This window comes from Thermobia domestica, chromosome 4, assembly GCF_964235325.1.
Source record: "Thermobia domestica chromosome 4, izTheDome1.hap1.1, whole genome shotgun sequence".
Taxonomy (NCBI): Eukaryota; Metazoa; Arthropoda; class Insecta; order Zygentoma; family Lepismatidae; genus Thermobia; species Thermobia domestica.
Genome location: NC_137457.1, coordinates 316899902 through 316922339, shown reverse-complemented (window position 1 = coordinate 316922339; position 22438 = coordinate 316899902). Strand labels below are relative to the sequence as shown.

Below are 22438 nucleotides of genomic sequence, written 5' to 3'. Positions count from 1 at the left end.
GAGTGTCGTATCATGTACCAATATATTTTAAAGACAAAATATATTTATTCACATCTATAGCCTAATAAAGCCTCATCCAAGAGGTCGAAAACTTTTCAACTTCAATATTTGTTTAATATTTTTCTTTCTATTCAAAAAAGGAAAAAAGGTAAATCAAAAATTTAGAAGGAGTAGTTCTATGTACTCCTGGATTATGTAGTCCCTGAGTCAGTCGAATTCAAAAGTCGAACGTCAATGACGTCTTACCATGTTATGTTAACAGTGAGACAAATTTTGAATCCTCGCTCGACAGAAGACCACGTGACCTCTAGGAATTAATTAGAGTGGGTTCGTTCCTCAGCTAATCAGCGTCAATTAAGACGAAAGGGAGTATGTACCAATAGGGATAACTACATTTATACAAGAAGTACTGAATAAAGTTGGAAAATTAAATCTTATTACTACACTCTAAATGGAGGTGACGCTGCATTTGAATTGAGTGGTAGATGACTTGCTTGTGTTATGTGGTCAGCATATCAGCTTTTCTTGCAGTTACTAGTGACTCTCGAAAACAATTTCCTACGTATTAACTGTGAAGTTAGGGCTGGAGAACTTTTCTACGTGACGTGTAAAATACACGTAAAATATTTAAAAATAGTGTAAACTATTAGAAACAAGTCCACACATTAAAATGAAACTTACTTTGTGTTTGTTCCACGTTTTGTTTCACACAAAAAAAATACTTTAAATGGATTCTATTTTATACGTGCTCTGGGTGGATTTTGCAACTTTATAACTACCATATTTTCTTTGTAAAATAGCCTTCTTATGTAAGTAACAAATAACTATTACTATATGCAGCACGTATATTTATGTTTGAAAGAACATTTTGTAATATTTTATGGTATATGGACAAAATCTCGCCGTCCAAACCTTAATTTTGCCCCAAATCCTGGCTGGCCAAAACTAGCAGGACGAAATCCCTTACGGATAATAATATTTCGCGATAATAATATTGGTATATAATATTTTCTGAGGTCAAAATGATAATAATAATAATAATAATAATAATAATAATAATAATAACACGAGGAGAAAGTCACTACAAGCAAATATATATATATATATATATATATATATATATATATATATATATAGAGAGAGAGAGAGAGAGAGAGAGAGAGAGAGAGTTCATTCAGAAATTAGGTTCCCATCAATTTTACAAATCGACAACATTGTTTATCCTCATAGCAATGTACATCGTTGGAAACAAGCCACTTTGCTCTATTTTTAGACATAATCGCTATCTTTTTCTACGTATGTCTGTAAACTGTGTTCCAATGTCGCAACTTCTGTATCTCAATGCCGTAGAACTCCACCGCCAACCCGTTGACGAAGCGTTTCATATCGTCTTAGACTTCAACGTCTTTCCGGAATCGTTGGCCACTCAAGTGTTCCTTTAACATCGGGAACAAGCGATAATCGCTAGGCACCAGTCGGTGGGTAGGTCATGATAGTCCACCCAAACTTTATTAAAAGGTCCTGGATTTGATGGGAGACGTGAGGATGGTCGTTGTCGTAAAGCAGCGTTACACCGGCTGTCAATCATTCTCGCCGGCGTTTCTGGATAGCTAGCCCGAGTTTTCGTAGTGTTGCACAATAACTATCTAAGTTGAATGATGTTCCAGGTTCCACGAAACCGACCAGCAGTATCCCCTTACGATTACAAAGCACACTGGCCATGACTTTGACAGCAAAAGGAGTTCGTTTGAACTACTTTACGACCGGTGACGCTGAATTACGCCATTGTTTGAATTTTGTTTCGTTTCGGGAGTGAAATGAAACACCCACGTTTCGTCTCCCGTAACAATGGAGTCCAACAATCCTTTCTTATCTCCATGACACTTTTGAAGAAATTGGCGGGCACAGGCAAGGCGTTTCTCCTTGTATTCTGGTGTCAACATACGCGGTACCCATTGAGCACAATATTTATGATACCTCAATTTTTCAGTCAAAGCTCTTTCCACTGTACTCTAAGAACTCCCAGAAATCCGAGCAACAAGTTCACGGACGGTGATCCTCTGAACTGACGTTCTTCCACACTGTTCTTCATTATGGACCTTCCGATTGGGAGGCACTTAACTCCCTGCACCACTTTCGGACATGTTGAATGGACATACAATTGTCGCCTTACGCCTCTCTCAACTGACGATGAATACCCACTGTTTGAGTACGTTTGACGTGCAAAACGCGAATTACGGGACGAATCTCGCACTTGGCAGGAGCAACAATGGGGAACCTCTATCTCGGACGGTTGCTGGGCCAAAACTGAGCGGCGGCGCAACAAAACCCGGCAGGCCGAAATAGAGAGTGGAAGAACAGCTGTGCACATCGGCGTTCCCGTATTTTACCTCGCACGTTGCCATGCGGCATACGCTCTTTGGGAATCTTACTTCTGGATCAACCCTCGTAAATATGAATGGATATTAATAGTAAAATACGAGGAAATTCCAAAAATAAGCGGAATCGTATTCCGGCACAAGTGTACTTGCAGTAGAAAGTTGTGCCGTTAGGTCACTGTGAGAGGACATCTCCTGAGTCAGTGTGCCAAGTGGATTCTCTGACATTTTGTGTGTGTGTGTGTGATTGCTGATTCTTACGAAAAAAAAAGTGCGGCTGTGGATTCTCTGACAATTGTGTGTGTCTCTGTCAGTTCTGTGTATTGCACTCGTAACGGAAAAAATGCCAGATTCTCACGGAACAACGTGCGGCTGTAAAGTTAAGCTTTTTACTCGTCAATAACACAGCAGAAACTATGCAAAGATAAAAACAGCTTATAGAAAACATTCTGTAGTAAAACGCAAATGTACGGAAGGTTTGCTTGGTTTAAAAGGGTGCAAATGAACATTGAAGATCAGCTCCGTTCCAGTAGTCATTCAAGTACGCGAAAAAAGACATCATCAAAATCCGTGATCCCATTTGGGAACATCGATGCTTAACACTCGACCAACTCGAAGACTTTTCCGGAACTCCATTCAGTGCAGTTTGCACGACGGTTTAGGAATGCGACCAGTGACTCCTACGTTAGTGTCAAGACTTGTCACCAAAGAGCAAAGGGGTCGTCGCGTAGAAGATTGTCACGCAATAAAACACTCAGTGACAGACGATCAGGAGTTTTTCAACAAAATCATTACAAGCAAGGAGTCATGGTGGTATAAGCACGACCCTGAGAGTAAACAACAATCAAGTTAATAGAAGTCACACTGCTCACCAATGAAATGATCGTTTGGAGAATTGCATTTGCTTGTGATTCCCAAATTAGGATAAATCTTATCGATTGAAACTATTTTAGATAATTTGTTTGGCGAAAATAAAGTTCAAGTTTAAAAGATGCGACTCTGTATGTAAAGTCCTCATTAAAAATAAGTTGAAAGCTATTGCAATGTTCTCAAAAATTCAGATTTTACGGGGAAAGAGGACAATTTCTATAATAAAGATTTGAATACAGTTTAACCTTGGAACACAGAAGGGGGCAATGGCATCCCCATCTGTTTCTTTTTTACCTACAGATGAGGTAGCATACGGTCTGAGTTGCAATTCTTTCTTGAATTCTTAGTTCAAACTATAATCTACTAATGTCTTGGTGTGGTTTCGCTGAATTCTGTATTTACAACTTGATTTTACTTTGGGGTTCCCTGGCACACATGGACGGAGATATGTGGGACTTCGGGAAGCATTGCCCCAATTTTGACAAAAAATAAAAATGCCACCTATAATATGGCTACTTAGCAAGAGCTGTCAACACATGTCCGAGACCAATCAAAAGGTCTTACCCCAGTAGACAATACCTAACTTGGTGCACGCTCAAACTCGACTTGTGAATTGCTGAGTTTTCCTTTCTTATTTGAAGTTCACAAATAACTAGTTTTTAGAAGTTAAGCTACTGTGAATCAGTTGTATCCAACGGACAAGTGAGAGTAACTTAGCAGATATTATACGAAATAGAAAGCGTGTAGTAAGTAACTATGAACATTTTAACAACATAAGTAAAGTTGAAGATAACGTCAAAATCGGCCCACTAAAGTCCAGTTCAGAATAAATACAATATTCCGAAGTCACATTTTGTTTTACACTGGTCTCTCTAACTACTGCCAGGAATTCTGTTTTACAATTAATTTCCGTCATCTCTAAGGGACGTCTTAAATTAAAGTAATAATATTTTTCTAATTTAGTCACAAAAATATGAAATAAATATTTTGGGTTTCCCATATTTGCATCAAAATTGCAGAAATTAGATGCGTGTTTCAGGGATAAGAAAGGAATCAACAAATAGTTCATGCATTGTGTGCAAAATCGACGAAGGAGGACTAGGGAATTTTGTAATAAGTGTGGATAATATTACAGTCAGTTGGTCGAAAGTCAAACGAATAAGAAGTATCACGAATATTATAATATGGGTGAAAGACAAATTTAAATCTAATAGGGAAGAATAATTAGTGGTAAGAAATTGGCTGAGAAGTAAAAATCCATATGATCGTCTGACAGACACACGGCATTTGATTGAACATGAAAAGAAATGTAGATCACTAAAATATAAACTATTAGGGACCATAAGGAGCGGAACTAGGGAAATAAAAGTTTAAAAGTCGCCGAAATGACACAAAGGCAGTAATGCCTGTGAAACTGAACAGTTTGCAAAGTGTAAAAGACAGCAAACAAAGATCGTAAAGAGATTTGCTATCTGAAATGCAGCATTGCCAATTTTGCAGACAGTTTGTATGTCAGAAAGAGCAATTAGAACACCGGAAAAACACATAACTAACACAAAAACAATGAAAGCAAATATAGTAAAAGAATACATAATCAGTTGTATTAGTTTATTTGCAGCAGACTGGAAGGCTGATAATGAATGGATGATCAACACATGAACATTTCTCGCAGCGAGCACAGCGGACAAAAGCAAACTGGTCACATGTGACCATGAAACATTCTTCTATATTTTCTATTCCGAAATAATATTCGGAAGATGTTTTGAATGGTTAATATTCACTGGGATATCCACATTTCAATAACGCGAAGTAGAAAATATTTTTGAATCGTCTTTCGAAAACTGGTAAAAGTACAAATGACTGAAGGTGAAGAAAGTTCTTCCCTTGCCACACTTCAATGCTGGATGATAAGACCATTGTATCGGTGATGAACCTAATCATCTTTTTGAATGAACAAAATAAGATCACATAAGCAACTTGTACAAGGCCTATACCTTCTCAAGAATCAGCTTGTTATAGAACAAAATACGATCAAAAACTATCGCGTTGCAAAGATCATGTTTGCTGTCCAAGAATCAGCCAAAACCAAAAGAAATTCTTTAACCGGCAAATTGGACCAGAAGACTTGCTTCGTAAAGATTTTTCGAATCGCGCTTCGCCATATTCGCTGATTTACTTGCATATCTTTTACATTAAGCAATTCAGTGACGATGTTCTCATCTTCTGCGCCATCCTCGTCTATCATTTGTATTTTGAACTAATCCCCAACAACCTCTTCGTCACACTGCTGCGTTTTAATATGTTCTGCAACAGTACCTTCCTCTCGTTTTGGTGTATTCTTAGAAATGCCAAACACATCCCTTGAAACTTCACAACTACAACTTGTTGCATTTCGTACATATATGATTCACGTTTACATATCAGCCTCCAAGTACCACTACACTCTGCTTCCCTTGACACGACCTGGACTTTAAAACCGAATTTCCAGACAGAAACACGACACGTATACCCTCGCTCCTACCACCACAACTACAAGCACTGGTACCGTCTTGTGCCTTTACACCCCACGCTCTCTGTTCATTTTGTATAGTCAGAAACAATATTAAATATAGGTTGGAGGTATAACAAATTACAGCTCCAACCTATACTTAATATTGTTTCTGACTGTACATCGCATGTTCTCTCCATTTCCCTTACCTGTGGTTCATAGCACGGCATATCACACCATACTTTCCGTTATTTTGCAGCACACACGTCAACTGGTTTTACTTACATCTTCACACCAACTAAGGTAGTACATTCTTTTAACTATATACACTATACACAAGGAAGCCTTTACCAAAGAATCTCTTTCTTCCGGATTCATACACTATTTCCGTTTATGGCAAATCTCCTTTGCGTACAAGTTATATCGGACTGTCTGTCACTCTTATGGTTAGTAAAACTGCCCTTGTTTACTTCAGCTTTATCTTAGAATCGGAACCAAAGTTTCTGTGAATTGAATAAATTGGAGAGTAATGCATCCTCATCAAATGTGTAGATCCGGTAGATGCTACTATAAATTCGTCCAAAAAGACTGATTGAGTGCCTTGAATATGGAAAGACGTGCAAACGCTGCAAGTAAATATAAGTGTGATACTGTATCAACAAACATCACCAGACATTATATCTGAACTAGCCTTTCATTTATTCATCAAGTAGATCTAGTAATTAAAGTTACTCGTACTAAAATCTATTGTAAATACTAAATTAATTAAACATGACATGAGAATGTGAGCATTGCCATACAACGATAGAGCTGTTTGTTACTGTGTTTCCTTAGATTCAGCATTACTTCCGCCGTAGCAATAAGATCCTACATATATATATACATTAATGAATTTAAAATCAGTATCTTCAACAATCAATATAGATTCAATACTTCAGTTGAACGTAGTTCTCCCGAATGAGGTATTTCATGAGTGAAGGCCCTGCGCAGTATAGTGTGCCTTATTGGTTAATTTAAAATTTGGCAAATTGAATTTTATTTTAAATTCACTCTGCTTTGTGAAAGTAATTTACTTAATTTGAATAAAAGTATGGACACCTCCTTCCAATTTAATAACAACTAAGTAAGCAAAAGTTTGTTAGAAAACAATTTGAGCTTAAAGTCATTCGTATTCTAACTGTTAAGAATTAATTTTGAAAAATTAAATATTTTAAATTAAAACCTATTTGGATTTTCCTTTAGTGAAATAAAAAACATTATCCCTTTCCATTCACATTTAGTTTAAAGACTCAGTGCTGGTGTGAATGATACAATACTTAGTGTAAGTTATAATTATGATTACTATTAGTAGTAGTATTGCGATCTGTTTTGGTTAAGTCACTCGGGATCACATTTAGTTTCTATTTTTAAAGTTATTGTGGCCAATACCTACTGGAAACATTCTAACCGCAATAAAGATTAAGTGAAAAAACAGTATATTAAACATATCGTAGCATGATAATAATTACATAAAATGAATACTCCCCTGACCATAGAATACGGTTTGACATAAAATGAGCACCTCGATCCATGCAATCTCAACTAAACCATATGATTAGATTCCACGCCCGCCGTCAATAGTTCCAATAAGTTGCGCATTACTGACAAAATTTGCATAAGGTCCATATCTTGGGTGCAATTGCTGACAAATTACTGGAAAAGAATGGTGTTGTACGAGACCATATTTATGTATAAAACTATACTACTGTACGTATCAATTCATCTTATGTCTTACCACTTTCCTCAGCATTCAACTTTTCTCTTTTGTCTGAGCAGTTTGTTCCCATTGGTCAATTCTATACACTTTCAGAGCATCATGTTAGTTAATAAACAGAATTTAAAACTCGTAGCACTGAGTTTTAGGCTTTTTAAAGCCAGCTTTTGTACATTATATATATATATATATATATATATATATATATATATATATATATCTTTTTCTGCTGACATTACGATACATAAATCATTATGATACATAATGAGAAAATAGAATAATATTCTTCTTGAATTAACCTATTGAAATGTTTACACAGTACAAAGGGCTTTAACACCAATAAATAAAAAAGTAAAAGAATCGTGATGTTGGTAACATAATACATCGTAAATACATTGCTCGCTTGAAGGTAGCTTCCAAAAGAATAACTTGCCTTGGAGGTAGCAACTTAAAACACACACTGAAACTCTGTGACGAAACAGGCTTAAAGGTCCTTCAACTCTTCGCCAGATCTTCAGTTTCATTGCATTTATTGCCTTTCACTTATTTGGTGACATTCAAAGATTCCTATTTCCTAATATCGCCCTCTATGATAGAGACTTGCTTAAATTTTGGTGATCTCCATTTCTTTCATGCTCAATTAGAGGCTGAATGTTTACTTTGGATTTGCGTGCCAGACTCGTTGACCTTTTAGTTTTTAAAAAGAACTGTAGCTTACTGAACATAACACAAGGTACGGTGGAATGAAGAAAGGTTCCTAATAATTAAATGATTAGCTGAGGATCACGGTTTGTGGTAATTTCGCAATGTATAGCAAAGGACACAAAAATAATGAGATAAAGATTTTGATAGTGAATAATCTTAGCACTTTCGAACTTTCCATATTAGCTATGTTTATAGAGATTAAAAATTGAGTAAAAGGGACTATATACTGAAGAAACTGATGAAAAAGAAACTACTTCCCAGGTGTGTAGAAGTACCTATCAAATGTCTAACTACCCAAGACAATGGCCAATATCACCAATCTAGTGCAAAACTGCATAAACTTCATTAGTATTACCAAATGAATGCAGGAATATCTATGCTGTTCATCAAATGAATTCACGGTCCTGGGAAAGAACCGAAAACGAGCAGGAGATCTGTATTTCGTTGGCAACTGTGTAATCAAGCTGCTACGAGAAGAATTTGAAAGTTATGTTGTATTGTGCATTACCTCCAACACTAACCATCAAAACCTCTCTCATTATCGCCTGCTTGATAAACTCAGAAACATATAAGAAGCATTCATTTTCATAAAAATGACATTTCTGTAAGAAGCTAGACTAACGACAAATATATTTAGTACGGAAGGAGCAGGTCCGTACTAGGATTTGCAGGAAAGAGCTGGTAACTAGAATTTGTGTTAAACACGAAAAAGATTGGGTATCCCCTGAATGCATATATATAACCTCTTTATGCGCTTCGCCCTCGCCTCAAATTGATTCCTTTGAGAGATTTCGTTAACAAACTGGAGAACTGTTTCAATAAATGTACGCAAGACCACGTTGAAATTTAATCCTTTCTCTTTCCATATGAGGACGGTAACTTTCCAAGCTCCTTGTATAAGTCTTCAAGACGTCCTGGGAAAGAACGGAAAATGAGCCGGAGATCTGCATTTCGTTGGCAGCTGTTTAATCAAGCTGCTACGAGAAGCGTTTAAAAGTTATGTTGGCGATGGGTACCTCCAACACTAACCATCTAAACTACACTAAATTTTAAAAGGTATTTTTCACGTCAAAGCAACAAGAAATTGTGTGTATCATAATTAAAACTAAATCACTGAATGTTCATTTAACAATTGAATGGCTTTTGTGAAGGATTGGATACACAAGATTAACTACTAATATATTAACACATTTACAAATAAACTATTCGGACACCTCGAAATACAAGTTACTCCCAGTTCTATCATCTACCATATATACACTGCACTCACAGGGACAGTATAATCAGCTTCCTAAGTAACTACAATAACACAATGCAACAAATTGCAAGGTCACAGAAACTTTTTTCGAAACTGTTGTCGTTCTTTATGTATTTCGATCTCCTGAATTCGAAAATGATACTCAAAATATTGTATCACCCACAGTTTTAACACAAATCGCTTACTTTTGCAATTGATGACAATGCAATATAATGATATAATATGTATACAAACACATCATTTGAAGCTCAGAGGTGACGCATCGCTTTCAACTGTCCAAAAGTTGCTCCCCAGTGGCAAACAGCAAACAGTCATATTGGTAATGGCGCTTCCTGTTCGTCACTGTGTTGTTTGAGGAAGGAAGTACGTGTTAGAGTTAGTGCACAATCTCTACCTGAGGCTGTGTAAACTCTCCTAACAGTTTTATTTATATTTGTGCTGAACTTGTGGTGAAAAAACAACGAAGAACATTACTGATTTCATAAAAAAGGCCTACCATGCCTATTTCGGAGTAAAACTAGGCGACATCAAAAAACCATGGGCTCCACAGATCGTGTGTGTTGTGTTAGTAGAAGATTTACGACGGTGGGTGTCAAGAAGTTATTACGATTTCGCATCCTTATGGTTTGGCGGGAGCAACAGAATCATTCCGAACACTGTTACTTCTGGTCTTGTAAGGTTAATGGTTTCAAAAAGAAAAACAAAAAGACTATTCAGTATCCGAACAACATTCACTCAGCGTTTCGTACTGTTCCATGTGACCCGAATATACGTATACCAGGGTCTCCGCAGACTAATACTGAGTTTGAAGTAGGGAAGATGAGGGAGCTATTCTATCCACTCAGCCAGATATAAAAGATTTAGTCCGTGACCTGGGACTGACAAAGGAGAAAGCAGAGCGCCTATGGTCAAGACTGCGTGAAAGACATTTGTTAGCACCCGGTACGTCCGATACATTTTACAGACAAAAGGACTTGATATTAACACAATAGTTTGCTCGAAAGGACTTGTACTGCAATGATGTACAAGGTTTGATGGGTCAGTTGAACATTCTGTGCCCGACAAGTGGCTAGAGACTTTTTATTGACTCATATAAAAGACGCCTGAAGGCAGTTCTACTGCACAATGGTAATATGTTTGCCTCAATACCTGTAGGTCATTCTGTGCACCTGAAGGAAACATATGATAACATGAAGGTGCTTCTTACTGTCATACATTATGAAATCACAACTGGATGATGTGTGGTGTTTGAAAGTGTTGGGAATGCTTCTAGGACAACAATGAGGATAGGCCAAGTTTCCTTGTTTTATCTGTGATTGGGACAGCCGGGCTCCTGACAATCATTGTGAGCCAAAACAGTGGTCCCGAAGATTGGAATTGATTCCAGGAAACAAATATATCAAGTGTGTTTCCTTGGTGGAAAGAAATAGAATACTCTTTTTACCTCTGCAAATTAGGTGTAATGAAGCAGTTTGCAAGGCATTACCTAAGTATAGCAATTGTTTGAGATATCTATGTATGAAGTTCCCCAATCTGTCAGATGCTAAGTTGAACGAAGGTGTGTTTACTGGTCCCAATATTCGCAAACTAATGCTGGATGAAGTTTCCTTCATTCAATGAATGCCGTGGAGCAAGAAGCCTGGACTGTCTTTAAGTATGTGGTTCAAAACTTTGTGGGAAACAATCGCAGCCCAGTTTATATCGACATAGTTAAAAACATGCTGATGAAATTCAAAATGCTCTGATGCTCAATGAATATGAAGTTACATTTTTACCTTCGCCTCTTGAATTTTCCCCTCCAAATCTCGGTGCTGTAAATGAGGAACAGGTTGAAAGATTCCTTCACGATATCAAGGACATGGTACGACGATACCATGGTATTTGGGATGTTCGGATGATGAGTGACTACGACAGAATGCTTCACCGTGAGCACCTGAAAAGACGCATAAGATGAAAGGCAGGAGCCACGCCATATCCACTAATAAAGCACGGAATGAATAAGCTTAATGCATGTTTTGTACCACTTTCTCTCTATGCATCTGCTCACTGTGTGCATATTTCAATATTTTGTTGTTTTAAACTTCTACTTCAGCATGATTCGTGTTCCATATGTAATACTTCAATATGTGTTATCAATATTGGCAAGGTATACGTTTTGTGCCAAAACAGCGGGTGATAGGATGTCTTGAGTGTGCTTTTCGAATTCAGGAGGTCGAAATACATAAAGAACACCTGCTTTTGTCGAAAAAGTTTTTTCCACTGTTCCACTGTTTAATCAGGGAATACATAAAACAGAGGACTCATACTGTACCAGTCTTGTAAAAATTTGCAGACTATAACACAATGCAGAATCTGGATGGAAATTATAAAACTTACACCGATTACAGGAAACTTAAACGCACATCTTGTGTTGTGTTGAGACAAACTCGCACAAAATGAGACACTGGGACATACTTTACTTTCACATACCATAAGAAAAATTGGTGTCGTATTCCAATAATGCTAAATATTCGTGTAAACAAAAGATTAAAGCTACCTTCAAAAAGTTCTACTTCCTGATTAACTAGAAGATGATCAATCGTAGTAAGGTATTCCAAACCTGGTGGCAAATGGGGAATTATCGGTGGAACAGGCATCAAAGCTTGACCTGTAAAATAAAACATACTCAGTCATACGTTCCTTTAATGTAATAAATACTTTCTACATTGTGCGTACTGACTTGAAAACGGAAAAATGTATTTCCAAAAGTTCAAAAAGTCTAACACAATTAACTTTACAAAATTGATGAGGAGATAATGGAAACAGTACTAATTCATTGGTTTCAACCTTTTTCCTGTAGAATACCAGAAGGATCAAAATTTTTACTTGGTAGCAAACACCAAGCAGTCAAGTAAACTGCTACTTTATTTTTGTACATAATGAAACGAATTTTAGACTTTATTTAGAAACACTGATTATGCATTTCTATATTCTTTTATACCTTGACCTCTTAATATGATGTTATATTACCCAAGTACAAACATTATTGAAGTATGTAATTGTCTTGCTTGCTGTGTTGTTACATATTCTGATTATATTTTGCGGGTAGAGTAGTTCTGATGATGATGATGATAATTATGATGATGATTTGGAGTTTAACGTCCCGTTCATCAGCGAGGCTATATGAGACGTGGACCTACTGATTAAAGTGGAATCCGAACCACATGAGCTCCCGCCGTGATAGAGTAATTCTGGTTTCAATAATAATCTCCGTACATCAAAACCGACAAAAGGTCATGAGTAATGGCTTTTTGAAAGTTCAGTGTTTAAAAAAATACATTTTATTTCCATCTTTATCTCTCTGTTTAAACCGGAAGTAGCAGAAATTTATGACTTCCGGATTCAGAGCTGACCATCATACTGAAAATCGGTAGCATATAGTGAGAAGCAAGTTTCTGATTAGATTCGGTACTGCAAGAATAGTTTTCATATAAGACAAACTCCTGTATTGCAAAATGAAATGGTAGAGGTCTGCTTTCACTTTTGGTTTTGATATTGATTCCCATGGAGCGAAAATGGGACGGGCTTTTTATATATAGACCCTAACAGCACAAAATGTGATAGGCATATGCCATTTCGGTGTCCCTGCTACTTTTTAGGTACCCGGTACTTGGCACATATGATGTTCATGTGCTAAGTATGCACTTCAGCTACCTACAGTTTTAGATACTTGTTACACCTAACTGATATTTGCAACTATGTACCACAAATATAGCATGTATATACCTGGCTCAGTTTCGCACTCTAACAGTCAATTGTTTTTATTTTGTCACTTGGGACATATACCTGTCATGTTCTATGTACGTTCTTTAAATACATATTGTTTCAGATACCCTAATACCACAAGATGTGCTAGGCATGAGCCATTTAGGTGTTCTAAATTCATCTCCCATATTTGATGCATTGGCTGCTTCTTTTTCTAAGCGATTGTGTACTAGAAGCAAGAAATGCATCAACTTTATTAGATGGCATCTGTCGCCGATCATTTGAAAGTGAATATAGAAGAACCATGAAATAAAGTAAATAGACACTCGTCATTTTGTTATAAAATTACATGGCGAGTAGATTTGTCTGATCCCAAATGGCCATCGTCTAATATACGCGGTTAAAGGAGCACTCAGATTAGAAAAATTCAAAAGACCTCAACAATTTATCCCTCTACAAGTGACGTTCTCTTCATCGCGTCCGTGGCCAAGTCGGAAGAGCACGCGGCTAGTAATTCAATGGTTGGTACTTTCCTCCCAACCTGGGGTGCATTTTTTTACTTGTTTAAAGTGTTTTTAGGCTCACCTTAATGTAAACACATTACGCAAATGGGCGATTTAACATATCTTGAGAGAGTAATTTTGTGGTACATTGACGCTTACGGCACGGAGATCATACCTAGAACATACTAGGAACGTTCACGAGCTACATGTCAGACATATGTCTAGGGGAGGACATACACTGTGACTATCACTTGTCATCTATGCGATTTCTCTCAGAGTTATATAAGGCACATATTGGATACATTCCAATGTACCTGAGGGAACATGATAGTCATATGCCTGCTATGTAATTCTGATGTCAGGGAATTCAGTACCCGAAGAATAGATTGTCTCCTATTGAAACCCATGTAGTAAGAACGAGTTCAACATTGATTCCTGTATAGTAACGATTGTGACACAATTTTTTTCATATGGATTCAACATCAGATGAAGTAGCTCCATCAATCACATTATAACTCTCTTGCAACAGGTAGTTATAGATCTTTTTCAATATAGAATATGCATAGTCTGTTTAAATATTGAAACGCTATCACAATTTCACACTTGTGAAACGAATTAGACAGTTGAAACGAAACAAAATAGACATTACACAGAAAACCGATAAAAAAATAAATCGATTCATAGCAACTCTTTCAATTTATATTTCCCTTAATATTGCAATGAGTCTTCAATGCTGTGTAATTAATGTTTTCACGATTATTCATCTTATAATATTTTAATGGTTTATGGTGGAAAATGTTTGAATGAATAAATTTCTCATAAACATTTCTAAAGCAGTTACTTCTTATTTCCAAAAGGGGCTTCAACTACCAACACAAACCATTCTTTTTTACTAGCATGTGATTTAATTTGATTATTTTTAGAACATTCTTAAAATTGATTAAAATGTTCGATCCTCTTCAACCGGAACTCAAATCCAGGACTTCTTAGATCAAAGCCTAGTCATTACACCAGGGAGGCAGGCACAGAATATTTAAAACTAGATCAATAATATCATTGATTAAATGGTCTTTATAAACTAAATTCAATAAAAAGTCATTTGAATTAGTTCACATGTACATACATACATACAGGGTTTTCATAAACTCTGGACGGATTTAATTTGCTTATAATTTTCATAAAATTGCTCATAATGAAATCAAATAAAGTGCAAACGGTAGAGGAAGGATTAAATTTTTAGTTGGCAACACTGTTACCGTATCAAAGATGGCGTCGGTGAAAGAGAAAGCGCAATGTGTTCTGTGGTACGCAGAGCTAAAATCACCAATTCTGGTGTGTCGAAACTTCACCAAAGAGTTCAAAAAGCCGGCACCGACTGAGAGTGCAATCCGAAAAAGGCATGCCAAGTTCTTGGAGACAGGAAGCGTCCTGGACCGTCCTCGAAGTGGGAGGCCGCCAACATCGCCTGCAACAGTGAGCAGGGTAAAGGAAAGCATCATCAACAGCCCACAGAAGTCGATTCCTAGTTGCGCCCAGTTGGAGGTGTGCCGGTGAATGAACTGAGCTGGTGCAGATTACAGGTAAAAATTTAATCCTTCCGCTACCGTTTGCACTTTATTTGATTTCAATATGAGCATTTTTATGTAAATTATAAGCGAATTAAATCCGTCCATACTTTATGAAAACCCTGTATGTATAGAATACCTACCTTGCGGCTGCATCAGTACTGTTCCAGGAGGTAATATAGGTTGACCAGGTGGTACAGGATATGCTGCTTGACCAGGTGGTAGATAACCGGGTGGAAGTATTACTTGGCCAGGTTGAGCATTTGGTAGGTAACCGGGTGGTGGTAACCGGGGTTGATTACCACCATCTGGAAAAGAAGTAAAATCAACCATTATGTTTTATTTTAAATGTATCAAGAAATAGTATACCACTATTTCTCTAACACGCTTGCAGAGGCGTGATATAATCGCCGACAAACTACTCTACAACCTCAAGACCATTTGCCAGGAACTTATCAAGGAATAACACAAGTAGAATACAGTATCAGCTACTGTTGCAGAGGTTCAGTCGGTCTTGGGAAGTAAAGCGTTAGTTTTTAATTAACGTTTCCTAGTAACGCGTTACATTTTCGATCGTAACTGTAACGGTAATGCCTTAAAAATTGTAAGTAATCTATCTTGTTTCCGTTATATTTCGAATGACTAACTACAATATATGTATATTTTTCGGAAGGAAATGTTTTTTCCTCTAAGTGAATTACTCAAAATAGAGCAATGGAGCATAAAGTATGACAATGACTGACAGTCAGTCACCGACACACAAAGAAACAAATAAGATCTTAGTCCCACTTGCTACTTTTGGAAGATGAGTACAACTTCAGGGAAATCACGTGTATTGATTGCAAGTACCTGGAAGATTTTGTCATAGATTTTGACAGCTCCAAATGAATACATTCTGTGAGTTAACAAGAAATGCAATGGTAGTCTAGTGTACTTTGATTGGTGTTCTTTTTATAAAGGTGGAGAACGGAAATATTTTACCATTCGAACACTTGTTGATGGTATGTGATATTGGAGATCTTTCAGATCACCTTACGTATTCTAGAGTTCCGTTCATTATAGAATTTGGAAAAAACTAGATTTAGAAAGCATGTATGGATTTTAGAGTTACTGGTAAAAGTTTATTCACTTCCAGGTCAAATATGCTCATTTTATTAGTTGGAGTGTAATGGCTCTCTATATACTGTGTTGTTAATTGTACATAACAATATTATTAATAGATTTTGTTTAGCAGAATAGTACTAAGCAACAATATTTTTTCAAATGCAGTATGACATTTTAGTCAGTGTTACATTATAAGAAAATGTCAACCTATCTGTCAAATAATAATTTGTTTCTGCATCTACATAATGGGATTCAGAACGTATAACATTGCGTTTATAAAATCAGCGGACATCAAATTTTCTATAAACTAACTGTCCGCATGAAAGAATATAGCACCGCTGTTATTATCAATCTACAGTTTTAAACATTTACGTTGATTAGGGAAAATCATAATGCGCAATAATAATAATAATAATAATAATAATAATAATAATAATAATAATAATAATAATAATAATAATAATAATAATAATAATAATAATAATAGTGGTAGTAGTAGTTGCTGCAGCACGGAGAATTAAATTAATAATAATCTTTTTACATATTCAATGTTTCGGATTTAAAAGGAACGCGAAAGTAACGCGGTACTTTCCAATTAGGATAACGGTTACTTTTCTGCAGCGAATTTCGCGTTACGTTTTAAGAGAAAGTAAAGGAACTTGTAGCGCGTTACATTTATACAAGTAACTTACTCAGCACTAGTGCTCTCAAACAGGTCGGGTTACGGGTCGGGTCGGGTCAATCGGGTCAGCTCGGGTCGGGTCAATCGGGTCAGCTCGGGTCGGGTTGTCGGTTCGATTTATTCGGGTCGGGTCAACCAGATCAACTCAGGTCGGGTTGTCGGGTCATGTCAGTCAGGTCGGATCATGGCTTGGGTCAGTCGGGTCTGGTCGGGTCAGTCAATTCGGGTCACGGGTAGGGTCGGGTCGGTCTTCAACCCGACCCGTTGAGAGCACTACTCAGCACTGGGTTCAGTCTACGTCAAAGAATGCTGCATCACTATCGTTCCAAGGTTATTGACAAAAGAATACATGTTGGATGTATAATATCAGTTTGAGAATGATACAACTTTCTAAATTGTGTATAGAGAAACTCAAATTAATGATACAAAACGAAAAGTTATTAATGACTTTTCGTATAAATGCTGACATTGATCAGGGGTAGGCCTGCCGGCGGGTCCTAGAGCATTGCGAGAGGAAGTTATTATAATACGAGGATGATTACACTGAAAACCTTCAAAGCGTTATAGCAGGCCGAAAGTTGTATGATGGAATTGGTATTTGCCAGTAGTGTTCCTTCGGTTCAAAAAATGACCGACAAGCGCAGAGTGACGTTCAGCATTAGTACGAAGATGCCTGCGCCACTAACAAGATGCACCGCGTTAGAGCAGTGACGTTTCCTCAGTATGATGATGTCTAACCTATTGAAATTCATTTCAAGATAACAGCACAATATGTATGGTGGTTCTTGATTTTCTCTGCAGCAAATGTACGAGTGGCCTAAAAATTTAAAAAGGCGTGACGTCTGTACAGGATGCAGTACTACTGGAGCACGCTCACGGTGTAGTGACGGACGAAATGCAGTCCTTTAGGGGAAGAGCTTATAAACAATAACAGGCGTATTACTTTGAAGGAAATAGCCGTCATTTTGAACATTAGTGTTGGGTTAGCGCTAAATATTGTCCATAACGTGCTGCAGTTCAACATAGTGTCTGCACGTCACTTAACACCTGGATTGAAATACCATCGCAGTAGAATCCAGACATTTTGGCAGATTTTGAGCTTCGACCCTTAGGTCCGGCGTAAATCAGTGTATTACTAAGTGTTAGGACTTGCATACTCTTAGACGCCTGTAACCTGCGAAAGATCGGAAGTTCCAATGGGAACTGGATTTCTTACCAGACTCCATCGAATTTGACCTTGGGTTCTAATGTGCTAGGTATCATATCATCTATGAGTGCTTGCGAATCATCTAGGAATACTAAGAAAGAGTACTTATTAAATGTTGAATATGGTCTTAATTCAATGAAAACTAAATTAATTTGCATTGGACTGGATAGTGATCCATTTGAGACAGTGAATCGTATTGTAAAGATGTGTTTGTAGTGAGATTAAATTTGGCAGAATGGGAGAAATTTTCACATATGAGCCCATTTGTTTCGGATTATTTAAAATTCTCATTTGGAAATTATCCACTCTTGAATTCAATTTATAAAATATGGTTACTTCCTTTTCCTGCAATTCTACCGCATTTGCTATATCTATGCAATGTGTATGGTTAAATTAGTGCACAAAAGTATTTTTTCTCGCTACAAGTGAATACTGCAACAGATCAACGAAATATACAAAAATTCGTATCAAGACAAACTGCACGAAATCAATAGGTTGAGTTCAAAAACAATGTCAGAGAAGAATATGTACGTTATCAATATGGTTGTGTAGCATGCAGAAAACAACATTTTAGATATAAATGTCCAACTAGGAGCGCGCAATATAGGGATTGCAAAATATATAATCCCTTCGCACAGTATTGCCGAAAACAGGATATGAATAGGTACAAAAGAATGATAAATGAGTTATCTGATGAAGACATTCTGGTGCGAGACAAGACCTTCACCGTTACTGAATTACAAAAAAAAATGGAAAGCAAATATGAATGTAGAAGGTAAACAAAACTTAAATTCAATGGAGATTTTATATTAAGCTCCATTCAGGTAGTTAATAGAGAGAGAGAAAAATATGTCCATTGGTAAGTAATCAAGTTCAGTTAGTAAAGAAAAATTGAGAGGTAAAACATGAAAATCTTGAACATGAAAATCGATGTCAGAGAAATCAGGTCTGTAGATGCCACACCGACAACTTCTTAGAAGATACAAAAACCGTAATATGAGAACAAAATAGGAACAGTAGAAAAAGTGCAAAGGAAATATGGTAAACAGATGAGCCTAGAAAATAAAGTAACGAAAGAAACATAGAAGGAAACCAATACAGAGAATTAGATACAGTGGAACTTGGATAATTCGAACCTCAAGGGACCAGTAAAAAAATTTGAATTATACAAAAAATTGAATTAGGAAAGTTTTGTAAATGGTTGAAATAGACAATCAAACTTCATGTTTTAACATGAAGGCCATTATTGGAGCTAATAATAAGTGTTTTAAGTACCATACACTCACTGTAAAACTAGAAGAAACATAGGTTAATACAATATGAAGTAAAATACTCTACTGTAATACGTACGTACATACACTAGCACTGTATTATGCATGAACATTGAAAAAAATCATAAAAACAGAAAAGAATATTACTGTATTAATAGACAAATAACTGTCATGAGACTCAAAAAAATCAACATTTTTCAAAAAATGCTGAGATCTTTGCTTGTTTCTAGAATTTAGTCTCTCGGTCATTACAAACGAATCTAACAAATTCAAGGAACGGAATATTTCATCACTTACTTCTTTTTTCTTTTCCAAAAACCGTCTGAGTTGCGTCATGTGCTTCGCTACCTCGGCCGGGGTGGGTGCGATGACCTTCAAGCTGAGTAGTCTGCGAGCGGGGCGGAAAGCCTACTACAGTACGTATCTTCATCCGCTTCTTGGAAAATCCGACCCGATGACTTGACCTCCTTTTAGATTTACACGGCAAAAACTTCGAATTATCCAGATTATAATTCGAATTAACCATGATTTTTTAGCATTGTTTGTATATAAAATTCTAAGGACGAAGAGAAAAATTCGAAATAAAGATGTTTTCGAATTACAGAAGTTCGAGTTATCCAGGTTCCACTGTAGTATAAAAATAAAGACATGTAAAGATAAAAGAGAAGCTGAAGAGAAAGAACAATTAGTCAAGGGAAAACAGGAAAAGTAGAGATTGAACTGAAAGCAAAAAGTACAAAAAGGAGGAATGACGGAAGGGAGTCTGAAGTAATAAAAGAAACGGTTGAGACACAGGTGAAGAAGGGGTCAAGAAGCTAAAGAATAAAATATTAAAAAAAGGACAAAAAAAGAGAAATTTTCGTATGATGGTTATTAGTGTCAAAAAGATATATTAATTAGTGTCATATGACGAAGTGGAAAAAGAAACGAAAAAGTTCCGTTATAAAACAGTTGAATATTTGCTGATTGTAGTTAAGAGATAAATAATTAAATGTTTGCTTATTTCGGCCCCTATTCCCTATCATTGCGTGTGCTTAAGGGAACCAATACGAAGTTTTCGAATATCGAATCCCTTGACATGTTAATAGTGTTGGGTACATCTCGGCAGAATTATCGCGGGGACGCGCGGCTGTATCGTGAAAGATTTCCCAATCGTGCTCAACAGTCGAGATAAGTATTTCAGCGCTTGATACTTCATGTGCAGAGGACTAGGCATGTCAATGCTCATCACAACAAACGTCAACAGATCATGCGCCGTGTTGAGGATAAACAGTCTCTCGACATCCTTACTGCAGTCCATATGGATCCCTAAATCTCGACAGGACGATAAGCCAGGGATGCTGCTATGAGTGACATGACGGTTTGAAGGAGTCTTCACAATACTGCATTCCATCCTGACCATGTTCATCTGCATCAGGAACCCTGAGAACGAGATTTCCATAATTGCCTGGGGTTTATTCATTGGATGAGCGCCAGGAACTCACGTTTTCACCAGAATATTCTGTGGGCGAATGAGGTGACCTTCAAGAGTAATAGAGATGTCAACATACACAACGCTCATTACTGGTCCACCGAGAGTCCGCACTGGGTACATGGAGTTGACAATCAATATATCTGAAGTCTAAATGTCTGGTGCCCTATAGTAGGAACCCAAACAATTGGTCCCTATTTCTTCGACCAATTATTTCTTCGACCAGGTTAGGGTAGACTAATTTTTTGTTACATGTTCTTTATGAGCTCTTGAAAGACGTTCCACTAACAACTCGTGATATGTTCTGGCTACAACAAGACGGTTATCCTACTCGTTTTGCAAGAGTTATCAGACAGACTGTTGCTTGTTTATTCATAAGCAGGCGAATCGGAAGAGAAGTTCCGTTTTCCTGGCCAGCTTGTTCTCCGGACCTGACTTCGCTCAATTTATTTCTATTCAGGACGTGTCAAGAACCTGGTTTTCCAAGAGCATCCTACTACAAGGGAGGACATGAGGACAGTATCCGTAACTTCTGTTATGGAATAAGTGCAAATGAACTGTAGACTGAATATAAAGTCCGTTCTAAGTGCCAAAACGAAAAAAAAATATTGAGTAAACAGTCCAAATATTACTTCAGAAGTGATGGTAGATATAGGCACTTCCGTTCATGTGAGGATTATTCGAACTAATTACGCAGTGAATACCAGATAGTCAGTTTTTTACTGAGAAGTGTTTGGCACATAGGCCACTTTTTTTTTTTTTTTTTACATGAAACCGAACTTGCACTATTTTTGACACTTAGCACGGATTTTATCTTCAGCCTACAACTGATAAGAGCAGTCAACAGTGAGCCTGTAGACATTCGTGTGTGCATCGCAGATGCTCGACGATCCTATGAACATTTATTGTCAATTTGTTTGGCTGGGTTCAAGTACGATATATTGGTGAGAATGTTCAGAACTTGCAGTTCACGTTATTTATTTCATTTATTATCTTCAGTTTGTTTATTGGTATTATTCTTGAACAATTTATTTGTGCAATGAGTTCCGAAAAGAGATTTCTATTAAAATGTTCACAAGAGTTAAGTAGCCCGTTAAGACAAGAGAGTGACAATGGTTTCTTAAGGTTGAAATCATAGCTTTTTTTAAAAAAGTTTTAATACTGGGACTTAACACCAAAGTGTTTCATATGTAGTTTTACTTAAAACCAAAGAACGTTTTTCTGTTTTTCCCTTTTAAATTCGTTCCGAACCTCGAATTTAAACTGCGTACTGTCCTGTAATATTATTTTCGTTTGTTGCTACGTGCACGAGATATATCGTAACGTTTCATACTAAATGTTGTAAAGAATTTTCAACAGTACTATTTGATATAACATGTGTTATCTGATATTCTTCTGGAGTGATTGCCAACCAAAACTGTTGCCCTCTACCTGCCATT

At 36.9% G+C, this 22438-nt stretch overlaps 1 protein-coding gene across 4 annotated transcripts in view; it reads right to left on the bottom strand.

The window, feature by feature from the left end:
* LOC145683554 (phospholipid scramblase 2-like) overlaps nucleotides 1–22438 on the bottom strand; it is a 96015-nt gene that overhangs the window by 40506 nt on the left and 33071 nt on the right. For 3 of the 4 annotated variants that reach the window (XM_081754894.1, XM_081754895.1, XM_081754897.1), the window contains exons 4-5: nucleotides 15408–15572; nucleotides 11989–12099 (exon numbers count right to left, since the gene is read on the bottom strand). In XM_081754894.1, the coding sequence (XP_081611020.1) occupies nucleotides 11989–12099; nucleotides 15408–15572 (276 nt within the window). The remainder of the gene's footprint in view (nucleotides 1–11988; nucleotides 12100–15407; nucleotides 15573–22438) is intronic. The other variant, XM_081754896.1, reaches the window with a different exon arrangement.